Source organism: Zootoca vivipara, chromosome 8, assembly GCF_963506605.1.
Source record: "Zootoca vivipara chromosome 8, rZooViv1.1, whole genome shotgun sequence".
Taxonomy (NCBI): domain Eukaryota; kingdom Metazoa; phylum Chordata; class Lepidosauria; order Squamata; family Lacertidae; genus Zootoca; species Zootoca vivipara.
Genome location: NC_083283.1, coordinates 54,048,835 through 54,062,443, shown reverse-complemented (window position 1 = coordinate 54,062,443; position 13,609 = coordinate 54,048,835). Strand labels below are relative to the sequence as shown.

The following is a 13,609-nucleotide window of genomic DNA, read 5'->3' as shown; positions in this document are numbered from 1 at the left end:
TCAGGGATGATGGGAAATGTAGTCCTAAAACATCTGGAGGGCCAAGTTTGGGGGTGCCTGGTCTAGAGAAATGAAGGAGGGGGAGGTATAGAACGAGGCCATATTTATTTTTATTTATTTTTTAAAAAAGTTTGCAAGCAACTCTAGATTAGGCAAACAGTCATTTGAAAAGTAAATGTTCTCCAAATCATATTCAGATAATAAGCTGGGATCTGATTAATGAATTATAATGAGTCTAGGGGATATAATCTGTAAGAAATGTAGGGACAAAGAGAAGATCACACTCAAGAACTTTCAAGAAAGTCTGTTTAAATTCGTGCTCCCTGACTACTAAAGAGTACAGTACTCCTGAAATCAGGCAGTGAACTTGAGATTAATATAAATCTGAAACTCTGGAGTAATTCATGATTTAAAAAATAATGGTAGCAAGGAGTAGCAAGGTCTTAACTCTACTTCTATTTGCAAAGCACTACCTGCACCATTTGTTTATACATACCTGTATGGGTTCGAATGTGAGCCAGAAAGGCCATGGAATTGCTACTTCTGCACATCTTCCCGCAATATTTGCAAATATTGCCTTTATTTTCTTCTCTCTCTCGGTTGATTTGCTCAGTATCTTCAACAATGTACTTATTGACTTCCCGGAGCAGCTCTTCATGCTGTTCTTTAATATGAAGAAATAAATTTTGCTCCGAATCAAAAGGCTCTGTGCACTTAACACATTTAAAAGTGGCACCCCCTTCCGGCAGTTCTTCGACACTTGCTTGTTCATTTCTCATGTGGCCCGCACTAGCTAAATGCTGGTGCAGGTTACTTTCGGTATAAAATGACTTTCCGCACAGTAAACAATGGAAATGTTTCTCTTTTGAAGGATGTTTCATAGCTATGTGAACATTCAGGCCACTCAAGCCATCTGCTAAAAAGCCACAGTCATCACAGCGAATGCGCGTTGATTCCCCAAGCAGCTGCCCTTCTGCTTTCTTCTTTTTTCCACCACCTTGTGGGACGTCCACTTTCAAAGCTCTCAGCCCACTCAGGTTCTGTCCATCAGCAATGTTATCAATTAGCTCACAACCATCTTCATGGCTTTTTAATTTTACTATAGAGGAATCAAACTGGCCACAATTTTGCACTGCCATCTCCTCCTTCACTCTGCCCTCATCTGATGCCTCATTACTTTCTTGAACGCTTTCAACTATTGAGACCTCTGAACCCCAAATATTGTTTAATGATACTTCAACCTCATGTTGTTCAGCTGCCAAAGTTCCTTCTTCCTCTATGGCAGAACTCTGCTGGGTCATTTTCTGTTCCTGTAAACTATGTATAGTTTTCATAGTTCCTTCAATATTTTCATCAATAGTTTGTTGCTCTAGTGTGCAACATGTTTCTGAAATGATAGGCAACTTAATTTCTTCATTTTTCACTTCTTCAGCAGGTACTGGAATACTTTCAAGTTCTCCTTCAGAGTCTTCTTCCATCTTGTTCTTATTTGAGATCAAATCCATATCTGGAGAATCTTTGCTAACAGCTAAGTTTTTACTTCCAGTTTCTATGGTAAAATTAAAATTTGACTTGACTGTTCTTTGATCTTCCACATTTTCCTGCAGGACACAATGAACTGTTTCTTTATGTGTGACCACCTCACAAACCTCAATTACAGCATTTGGAACATTTTCTTCACTGACTCCCTCTTCCCTGCCTTGGTCAACTCCATCATTTGTCTCAACATCTACAGTACTGGCAACATAACCTTCTTTGGGAACCTCTGAAGTGGCACCGTCTTCCGAAACCAAATAATTAAGGGCTTTCTTCACTTTCTGAGTGACCTGCACATCCAGACATTTCTCCTCAACGGTGTTTTGGTATTTTGTTCCATCCAGTATTATCTGAATTTCATCTGTGGGTTGCTGCTCCTTGCCAGTATCGGCCACATCAGCCTCTTCTCCAGAGGTGTTGCATGCATAAGATTGCCTTTTTATTTTATGCTTCTCTGTTGCTGCATGCCTAATCATCTCTCGGCGAGTAACTGCGTAATAGTCGCAAGCCATGCAATAGTATTCAAATTCTTTAGTGTGCTTCCGTTTTATATGTACTTCCAGAGAAGAAAATGAATGTGCAACAAAGCTGCAATGGGCACACTTGTTATCATTTGTATTTAATGATCTTGTTTGAGCCAATGAGTCCCTATCTTGGCTAACGTTACCTAGTTCTGCAATTATATGCTGCTTTATTTCTGAAGGGTTCCGGTCTCTACCCAATTCAGGAAGCTGAAGCACATTTTCACCTTCTCCTTGTATAGCATTGCCCTGATCATTTCCCTGGCTTTCCAAAGCAGCATTGTCCAAGGGTGAACTGCCATGGTCAATAAGTTCATTCACACCTCCTGGACTATTTATCTTCTTGCTACTGGCTTCAACACTACCTCCCTCTGGGCACACTATAATCTCTATGTTTTGTTTCCCATTGGCTTCCAAACGGCCTTTATGCTTCTTCGTTGCACAATGACGTTCCATATCGCCTTTTGTTACAGTATAGTAATTGCATACTTTACATAAATAGCTGTACTGGTGGCTATGCTTTCGTCGAATGTGAACTGTCAGGTTTGTAACACTGGAAGCCAATAAGCCACAATGAGGGCATGTCCGAGAAATGGTGCCTTTCGGCCTTCCTCTCTTTTGCCCGCTACCCAGAACCAGCTCACTACATTTCAGCATTTCACCTGATGGAAACAGTTCCTTGTTTATTGATACATTATCCAGGGTACAGAAGGGTAACGGCACGTTTTCATTTTCCGATACTGTCTTTAAACTGCCATAAGTAGAAGGCTCTGTTGCTTTTTTACCATCGCTTCCACCTACACATACCCTTTCAATACATTCCTCAAAGCGTAAGCCAATATTATTTTTTCTGGCATTTTCAAGGTGTTTACTTCTCTTGATGTGTTTTTCCATTCCTTCTTTGCTTAATGAGTAGAGGTTGCATGCTTTGCAAAGGAAATGATATTCCTGAGCATGCCGAAGTTTTATGTGCCTGGTAAGAACTGAGGAAGACCTTGTTTTATAAAAACATTTTTTACACTGAAACTGAGTTCTGCTCAGGACAGACTCCTTGAACTCATTAGCAGGATGTATCACCAAGGGCTTGGGCATTTCTTCTGCAACCTTTGGAAGAACACTTGTCTCCACTAAAATGCAAGATGCTGTTTGCTGAGTCGCATTGCTAACTGGGCGAACCGTATTTCCTTGAGCTGATAAACTTATATGTTGTTCAGTTGTGTTATGAACTGCAACTTCTTCTTCATTTAGAAAATACAAACGGCAGGTAACACAGCAGTGGGACATGCCATGCTCATCACGCATGTGCTTCCCAAAGCTTACCTCATCCAGGGCAAAAAATGAACACAGAGTGCAATTTATCTTGCAATCACCCATGCGATGGTTGTTTTTTTGATGGTGCAGTTCAAAGTCTTCCCTGGTTCCACAAGAATAGCCACATGTCTGACACTGAAATTTCAGCTCTTCTGCTTTATCTCCGTCAACATCCAATTCCAAACCTGTGTTTGGCAAAGTACATCCACAATGAGTACAAGGATGTAGACTCTTCTGGGCCTCAACAGCTTTCTTTGGAGAATTATCAAGTTCCAAGTTGATAGAAGAGCATGCATTTGCTCCATCTGGATCAAGTGATAGTGTTCCTGTGTCAGCTTTGCACAAATCCTCTTCAGTTTCTAAAACTTTTAGGGGCACCTGCGATGTATCACCCTGACTGAAGTCTGTCCTAATGCTGTGTTTTAAGGTGGAGTCAGGCCTGTTTCTCTTACCTAATCCCAAAAGATTATAGCGTTTTTTAATTTGCTGGTTTAATCTGAAAGAACCACTTTGCTTGAAAGTTATTCTTCGGGAGAAGATATTTCTTTTATGGGGAATTCTATCGAGTATTCCTGTGGTGTTTAAACTGCTAATTGTCTCTTGACTACCTTCAGCAGGTTCTGATCCATCTGGATTACATTTGGAGGGCCCTGACACTTCTAACTTTTCAGAATGGACATCACCATTTCCACCCACACTGGAGAAAAGGACTTCTTCATTGGTAGTGTTCTCTGTGGTTTCTTCAGAAATATTTTTTGATGACACCATTTCAACAAAAAGTTGGTGGGATGTTTTAAACTTCTTCAGCTTATTGCTTGAAGTTTTTATCGGATTTGAACCTGCATTCCTTATTTTTTGTTTATTAAGTGCAGATTTTGCTTGCACATTCTTTTCCTTGACTAGGTACTGCTGTTTTTTATGAAATGGCTTTTTCGTTAGTATCTTGACAAATCCTCCCCGGGCAGCAAGATTTTGCCGGCGGAGGTGCGTCTTGCCAAGGAAATGAGCTTGTAGAAGATCTTTCTCGAAAGACTGAAAACCACAGAGATTGCAAAAATACAATCTAAGCTGTCCAGCGGTCGGCTTGCTATGTGCTTGTAAAGATGGAGTGCATTCTGATTTATCAGTACAGTGTAGGTTCACCTGTTGTTTGGAATGCTGAAGGTGGCTTTCTTGAATGTGCTTTTCTAAATCTGGGTAAGTGGAAAAAATCTCCTCATGGGGTTTGCACTTAGAAATGTTTTCAACACAGCTGGTTGCACAGCTAACACTGGCTTCATCGTTTTGAAAAGAAGATGTGCATTCTGGAAGGGGTGTTTGGTCAACTTGGGTATACTCATTTTCCACATGTATTTCCTGTGTACTACTGTCCTCAGACTTGAAATCATGCTGCACGCATAAAGCATCACTACTTTGACAGGCACTTATAGCTTCGTCTTTTATAGTTTCATCTGTTGTATTACTTGTCCCATCAACACTACCTTCACACTTTGTGACATTCGATAGTTTGCCTTCCTTCTCTTCAGCATGTTGTACAACAGTAAGCCTTAATCTTTTTGAGACAGGTTCGTTTTCAACTATGTTTGTTGCCATACAGTCTTCAACTGCTGATTTGGATAATGGTCGTTTGGCTGTGGCGCACTCTTTATGTTTTTCCCCTGGGTTTTTCTGTCCTTCAGCTGAAAATGTGTCTATTTTTGAGGTAGAGAAAGAGTCGCTGTGAGCTTTTTCAGCTAACACGTTTCTAGCAGCTTCTTGTACTAATTCATTTTGTACATTCTCATCACCTTCATCGTTCTTCTGGTTTTTTTCAACATCCATTCTTAATGAAGATTGCGTAGAGCACAATTCTAAATAAAACAATTTAGCTCATCTGCTGTAGGGCTATCTAAAAAGAGAGAGAAAGGGAGAAAAAGAATGGAAGGTTATTAGTTTCCTATGTACATAAAAACACATAGCATTTTATTCTAATGCAACTAATAACTTGTTGAATACAACCTATTGTTTTAAAAGGCTATAGGGACATTGTTAGCTAATTATTTTGGTAACATTCTCAAAGCAAAACGTGGCCAAACCAATAATGCCTAAACATCTAAGGAAGGATTATCTGGTTCTTAAGAGGACAGTTGAATAGCCACTATGGAACAGAAAGTCTATCGGTATGTACATACAAGTCTCTCCTATTAGCACAGGATGCTCATCAATGAGAGAAGCAAATTTTGACTCTCTTTGAAAAACATAATACTTTTAGCAAGACTGCAGCCTTGAGATCCATTATTCTGAAACATGTAGCTGTTGCTTAGTTCCAGTGCCTGCTGATTTCAATAGGACTGTAGGCTTTAAATGGAACTACTCCAGAGCGAGTCGTTTCACAGCTGTGGCGTAAATAATGTGCCCATTCTGGGAATTCAAGTCTAAAAAGTGTGACCTTTGTTTTTGACAGCCCTGACACAGTACTCCAAGATAGCATGGCATTCAGTTAAAAGGGCAACGGGGAAGGAAGGGAGAAAGTATCCTTTCCTGAAATTAGAAGTTTCACAATTAAGAAACTAACTGTCCTCAAAATGAAGAAAATATAACTGCCTCAAAATGACAAACCTTAGATTTAACAGGAAAATCTTAACAGTCCAGTTAACATGGCTGTCACTACCATGGAGATTACAATGGCATAAGTAGCTGGGATCCCTCCACTCCTAGAAGGAAAATACACAATAATGGCAATAGCAAGAAAGAAGGGACAACATAGCATCACAGAGTTCCTAAGAAATTTGGCTCCCAACCACCAATCACAGCATTGTTCCCAGTGCTTCCTGATTGGGCATGCAGGAAATCCACAAGTTGACATGCAGCAGAGATAGCCAATGTGATGTTTTCCATATATTGTTGGACTCCAACTCTCACCATCCCCAGCCAGTATGGCCAGGGATCATGGAAGGTGTAGTCCAATATCCCCTGGAAGGCACTATACCCCCAATATACAGCAAGAGGAGGTACACAGCCACTTAACCCATTCCAAACCCTGACCTACATGCACAGCACAAGTGCCAGGAAGAACCAATAATTCTTCCATCACAAGTTGATTAAAAAATCAGGGTTCTCAACTCCTGGCAGCCCAAGCAGCAGTTTGCCAAACCACCACCATTTTGCCAGGGACAATGTCATGCACTACAAAGGTTTTCCTTTAATTCTGCTGTCAGCCTTGGGGGGAAACCAACAACTTGAGGTATTTCTTATATTCGCAAACTAGATTAGTTGTTGACAGAGCACTTGATACAGAATCATCAGAAACTAAACTGAGTAGGATTCTGCAGTGGTTGGGGCACACATGGTTTCTCTTCGGACCAAGATGCAAGAAGATCATTATCTTCCTCCAGTTCTAGGATTTGCCTCCTGGAAGGCTAATTCTCCAGAGCAGACAACATTCTCCAGAGCAGACAACAAAAACTAAATTGAAGGCAACCATGCTAGTACATAAAGAAATATGGAAAGAACAGCACTAGTAAAATACTTAAACTACCAGTAAAGTGTATGTATGGCCAGCTAAAGAACTTACAGGTACAGTAGTAAACAAGTAGTGATCTATCTGAAGAAGAGCTGCTTCTTACTTTTTTATTTTAAAAAAGTCCTAAAGGTATTACACTTATTGTTGCCCTTTCAATTATTTCTAATGGACTAACACAGCTGCCTGCATTTTTATCCGTTTTCTGATAAATTACTTGGTGGTTTTCTAGTCACACATCTTGCTGTCTCCTACTACCGATCTCCCCTTTTAAGCACTGGCTTCAATTTAGAAAACTCTGCACATCCTTTTAGCTGCAAAAAGAGCTGTGGGGGCACTTGATCAAGGGTGCTCTGTGAACCGCATTGGAGTGTTATTCCCCGAACCAATGCTGTACTATGTCTGTAATCATTATTCCTCTTCTGTTAGGTATGCCACCATCATTAGTGAAGGCCAGCACACAAGGGAGCTAGTACAGCCTTTCCACCTTCTGTGCTACCTTGCATGATGGGGCTAAAGCCAGGATGCTCTGGTTGGCCTACCGGAGCTGACATATATGTATATATAAAACTTTTTTTGGTGGTGGGACTGGGTGTGCTGAAGAGAAGCGCTGAGCAAAACCTGCTGCTGTTTTGCCCTGATGCAGTACTATGTTCCAGCTCAGTGATGTCCTGGGATAATCAACCTAGCACAGGTGGCTAAAGCCATGTGCTGGGTACCACACCACGGGCTGCAAGTGTATCCACCCATTCCTGCAGGCCAGGCTGCAGGCAGACGAGAGCAAAGCAATGGGCAAAGTAACTGCTGCCGCCACTGCTATCTTCATTTCCCAGTAGGGGAAATGCTTGCCTGGGGCTCCCTCAAACCTGGCACCAACCAAGCTGAGCAGCTTAACTTCCCTTGCGTAGCACAAGGGCATCCTTGAAAAGATACTGGGCACTTTTGGTTTAGCAGAGATGACAGCTCCAGCAGCTAAGGCTGTGGCTGGGTTCAAGCATGGCTGAAGTTGTCCGCTCACGCAAGCGCTAGGAAGTTTATCTCCTGTGCAATGAACTGCTTCGGTGCAGAGGCACCTAAGGCACTGGGCTATTAGGCCATAATCTTTTAAGTCATTTCAGTGGAAGCTTAATGCCACAATATCCTCAAGAAAAAAAAGGGTAGTATTTCACATTAGATTTACTATTAGCGTAGCTGTAAAAGTTTGAAGAGGGGGGGAAGGGGGGAAAGCCGCATGAAATAAGAAGTCAGCATAAGAAAAGCATTCTGATGACACCTTGTGGCCATTTTACACAAGGGGACAAAAACTAAAATGCTGCTACATCACAAGAGAAATGGTTTTGACTAAACGCTACCTTAAAAACGCAGGCCTGCTCCCACAATGTGTTATGAAACATATTTAATGTTTATATTCAATTCAAGCACAATCTGTTGTACATGCTTAAGTAATGCAGACTTTCGTACTCAAAGCATTCATGTTTGCAAGTTTCAAATCAAAATGGTTTTCACTTTTAACTCCCCAAAGGAACAATGATGACCACAGTTTGGGTTCCTTCCCCTTTCTTGCATTTGCAATCTAGCCTTTCGCTGCCTGGTTCTTCAGAAGCAGCCAAGGGTCAGGTCTTGCCTGAAATGTCTCAGAAGACACGGGAGACCGAAGGAGCACATTCTGCTCTACAGGTGAGAGCTCTGAGGAACTCCTGGGCTGAGTCTCAACTTTTAAACGGTAGAGAGGGGCTCTGGCTAAGAAGCCGCACATTTGTGCCAGACACAAATGCAGTTAGCATGGTTACATCACTCCTCATTTGCCGAAATAATATAATATGGTTGAGAATCTGTTTCTCTCCCTTTTCCCTAGCCCTCATGCCAAGGCTTGGAAGACTGAAAGAGCTCTGCAGCCAGATATGTCTTCAGATCTCATATTTCTGCATGCGGTTCGACAAGGCAAGGAAGGAGGAATTCATGCTGCAGAGAGGGACGGTGGTCACACACATGTTCCCAAAGCTGATTCCCAATTTGCAAACCATCATTTGTCCCAAACCAGCACTGCATCTGCCCTTGAGCCATTCAAGATAAGCCCACAGTATTAATTCTGCCTCTACTAAAACCATATTAGTTGCTTAATATAAGATGCCATTTCTTTTCTTTTTTTAAAGTAACTTGCATGACTTAAAATGGGCTCGGATACAAGGAGGAGGCAACAGATTTGTGAAAAGGGTAGCAAATGCACAAATTCAGTGTCATTAAACATTAAACACATGACAACCCATGTACAGTATACTGTACCATTTTTTAAAAGGTTGTTTTATTATCAATGTAACTAATCACAATGAAGCCATCTTACAATCCAAGACATAATAATGAATTTTCTTTACAGCTGAGGAGAAATGGGATTTGCTGTTCCATATCAAACCAGAACAGGCCATATTAATTCTTCTTCATATTTATTGTTAAATGTAATTTTTATCTATAAAATCAGTCATGAAGTATTAAAAACTGAAACAACAGAATTTACATCCTTTACTTAATTTAGTTTAAATGGTCTACTCACTAAAAAGAGGTGGAAAGGTTATATACGCATTATTTCACTCTCTCCATTTTCCCCTTTAACTTTCCCATTATAAACCATACTGCTTCTGGGATTTATAACGCAGTTTTAAAATTTCCACTTCATATCAAGTGTTGGTACACTTGTCCTATAACTTTCCTTTTTAAAAAAAATATCAATCTTGTCATGGGAAAAATAACTACTGGAGAAAGTCTGAAGGAAAAGGCTACTAAACAGAACAGCTATGGTTGAAATGCTAAGCGTGCTTATGTGAAAGCATGTTCTGAACTCAGTATGACTTTTTTCTGTGCTGATCTATTTAAGATTGGGCATTTAGGACAATAATCAGCATCCATACAATGCTCTCCGTTCTTAATAGTACAGTATAGGTAAAAGGTAAAGGGACCCCTGACCATTAGGTCCAGTCGTGACCGACTCTGGGGTTGTGGCGCTCATCTCACGTTATTGGCCGAGGGAGCCGGCGTACAGCTTCCAGGTCATGTGGCCAGCATGACAAAGCCGCTTCTGGCGAACCAGAGCAGCACACGGAAACACTGTTTACCTTCCCGCTGTAGCAGTACCTATTTATCTACTTGCACTTTGAAGTGCTTTCAAACTGCTAGGTTGGCAGGAGCTGGGACTGAGCAATGGGAGCTCACCCTGTCGTGGGGATTCGAACCGCCAACCTTCTGATCGGCAAGTCCTAGGCTCAGTGGTTTAACCCACAGCGCCACCCGCGTACTGTACAGTATAAAAAGTACAGTATAAATATGGCTAATAGAGTGACAGAGTACAGTCAGTATTAAATAATTGTTCATATCTGAAGTTTCTGAACCAGGACAAGAAACTAGATCCCACACTGCTGGCCATTTGGGGGTCTGTGTGTTGGAGTGGTATTAGGGGATTTCAGTCTCTGAATGTAGGGATTCCTGAGATACTGCTGTGCTTTTGCTGCCTGAGGACACTGTGGCTGTGATAGGGTAGGATGATGTCATGGCATTCCCACTGTTGAGTGTAAACGGTAAGATTTAAATGTAGTAAGTAATAAAATAAAATATATTAATGTCTAATGTGGGTAGTATGCTGCTACAAGGTTGGTATGAATTAGCAGCATTCTGATAGACATTGGCAGCAATTTGCATAGTCGCCATGGTCCCTGTATTCTGAAGCTTCTTCTCAACTTTCCTGCTCAGCGTGTGCAGGATTCCAACTATGTTACTACAGTGATGTTGTGCTGGCATAAGCTGACTGCCATCATGGTGGGACGGTAGGTTTTCCCAGGTCCACCACATTGGGAACTCTTCTCTTCTCTGGGCAACAAAAGAGAAAACAATCTTGGGTGCTGGAGTGTTCTCAATCTGAATTTCAACACAATCTCTCAAAGACCAAAGAGGGTTCAATAAGCCAGATGTGTACATCAATGAGAACACAAAGGTTTCCATTAGGGAAGATCAAGGTATCCACTTGCAATTTGTTTATCTGTATCCTTCCCTCCCTCCACCCCATTTCACCCCCTTAGCTACTTAAATGCAGTGTTTAGATTTCTCAACCAACAGGCACTAGGATACTCCATGGCCTTTGGAAGAAGGAAAGGCTAAGGAGTAAACCTTACACAAATCCAGAGTGGAGTCCTAAGACAGCCGGCTGGCGTCTTGTACGCCTCCTTCCAGCAACTCCTGCAGCCAAGCGGGTGCCAAATGTATTGCTCTGCTTTCCTTTGGAACCACATCAGCAAGGCCAAGAAGGGGATCTTGTTATCTGGGCTGCCCAGGACCTCCATACACACTGCCCAGGCTTGCACCCTGGAGAGGTTACTTTGGTGCTGCTAGCGTTACAAAAACAACACAGGAGGCAGCAGTTACGAAGCCTCTGCATCCACAGCAGGCACTGTGGTTCTTCAGTGGTTTGACTTTGCCCCATCTCAAGACAGACAGATGCCAACAACTCCAAAGAACAGCGCAGTGAAAGTTACAAACACACTTAAAGGTGTTTTTTTAAGGGGGCAAATTCTACTTCAAACAGTGCCGCATCGAGTTGCTGCACAGTTATTTTGATGCAAAACCACAGGTGCATGCTAAATTGCATCCAGGACACGTCCATTATCCAGAAGGCAACATCTACTGAGAGAAGCCAGGGTGTATCTAACTTACCAGTAAGGAAGAACTAATGGAGAATAATAGGTCAGTTTGGTATGAGCTATTTCAATTCATCATAGCCAGGAAAGGGATCATTAAACACAGCAGTGCAAACGTATCAAATTACAAGAAAGACGACAAGTGAAGTTAGAAATAAAAAAATGTCAATTTTGTATACTGCTACTGTGTGCCCTTTTATTCATCATCATGAAGGTAAGGTTAAAGGACAAACTGCAGCCCTCTAGCACACTCAAGTGGGGTAGCCATGCTCTCTGACAGCAAATCATATCATGAGTATATTACAGAAAGACAGATAGAGCCACCCTGGCAACAACATTGTCCAAAGGTAATTAGAGGTATAGTCTCCAAAATGTACATTTTAAATAGGTAACAAAATTCATTCCCCTCTCCCCATTGTGTACAGCTTGGAGGCATACACTGAATATATACCTAGCTTTCTGTACCTGTGACTGTCACACTATTGTCTTACATAGACACTGAAACTCAAAGGTTTTGCTAGCATGTGCTGATTTTGGAAATTCTCATCATTTTTTGAACAACCGTGTTTCTCCAAAAATAAGACACTGTCTTATATTTATTTTTCCTAAAAAAAAAAACACCCTATGGTTTATTTTCAGGGGATGTCTTCTTCTTTTTTCCTCCTTCTCCTGCTGCGGCCGGCATTGCTGCTGCGCCTATCACTACAGTGGTGCCTCGACTTACGAATTTAATCCGTTCTGAAGGCACCTTTGTGAGTCGAAAAATTCATCAGTCAAAAAACGCCATTGGTAACGCAATTTCCCATAGGAATGCATTGGAAACGGAAAAATTCATAAGTTGAAGCAACCCTATCTAAAAATTCGTAAGTAAAAAAATCCCTATCTAAAACCGCCGCAGGTTTTTTCCGGATGTCGAGACAATTCGTAAGCGCACGGCCATTACCCCCATTCGTAAGTCGAAAAATTCGGTTGTTGAGTCATTCGTAAGTCGAGGTACCACTGTATGTCTTATTTTCGGGGTATGGCTTATATTCCTTGAATGCTTAAAAATCCTGCTACGGCTTATTTTATGGCTACGGCTTATTTTTGGAGAAACAGGGAAGATAAAATATAAGATCACCACCACAAACATAGCCACTGCATATCAAATTTAAAGGCAAAAGAAACCCAGATGATGTATCTGCACAAGGACTGCTAGTAATTCTAAGATTCCAAGGAGGCAAGCAAATTGGTGCTAGAATAACGCATGGGCCAGTGCTAAGTGGTTGCTCCTTAAAACAGAACAACTTAACAGAGGGTCAACCCTGCAAACTGGCTTGGTTTGGGAGTATATTGTTCCCTTTGTAGATTATTTCTCTGACAGAAGCACAGAGACTTCTGTAGCAGTCTATGTAGGATCAGACCAAGACATTTTGGTACCTGAAGCAAACCAGAAAATGGCACACACATTCCTGCCTGGTGAGATGAGAGGGGAGGGGAAGTGAAGATCAGCATAAGAATTAAAGGGAGGAGTGAAGAATGAAAGCAGGGTGTAAGATCAGCTTGTAAATGAAGGGGGAAAGTGAAGTTCAGCCTCAGAATGAAAGGAGAAAGTGATTCAGCATTGGAAGGTTGGGGGGGGGGAGGAAGAGGAGAAGAGGTTGCAAAGGCGGCAGCGGGGAGATCTGCCACCCCTCCCAGGAGGTCCACTATTTCTCCTTGAAGCAATACGGCAATATATTTTTGTCCTTTTATGTATGGGGTGGATAATATCTCTGTAGGGCATTGTCAGGTGATTTTATCAGGTATGGTAGAGTAAAAATGCAGAGACCACTATTACATTTTAAATGGCAGTCCTAAATGCAGAAAGGCTGTACAGTATGTGTATTCTGGGCAGCTAAAGTGAAATGATCAATGAAAATGTTAGAGAAGTTTTAAAACCAAGATTGCTAAAAGAAAAAGTCCATGACTTTCTGGATACAGAAACAATCTGTATCTTACTGTCCTGTCAAAAGATAAGCTTGAAACAGAGATAAACAGAACTCAACAAGTCAGACTTCGCTATTGCATGAGTTTGCAAGATC

General features: G+C 41.5%; 1 protein-coding gene across 6 annotated transcripts in view; it reads right to left on the bottom strand.

Moving 5' to 3' along the window:
* The window catches only part of ZNF407 (zinc finger protein 407), a 355,130-nt gene that overhangs the window by 331,607 nt on the left and 9,914 nt on the right, over positions 1-13,609 (bottom strand). For 3 of the 6 annotated variants that reach the window (XM_035125684.2, XM_035125685.2, XM_035125688.2), the window contains exon 2: positions 497-5,256. In XM_035125684.2, coding sequence (XP_034981575.2) covers positions 497-5,189 — 4,693 coding nt within the window. In that variant the 5' untranslated portion in view covers positions 5,190-5,256. Of the gene's footprint in view, positions 1-496; positions 5,257-5,966; positions 6,899-6,921; positions 11,312-13,609 lie in introns of those variants that run through there. The other 3 variants (XM_035125686.2, XM_060277929.1, XM_060277928.1) reach the window with 2 other exon arrangements.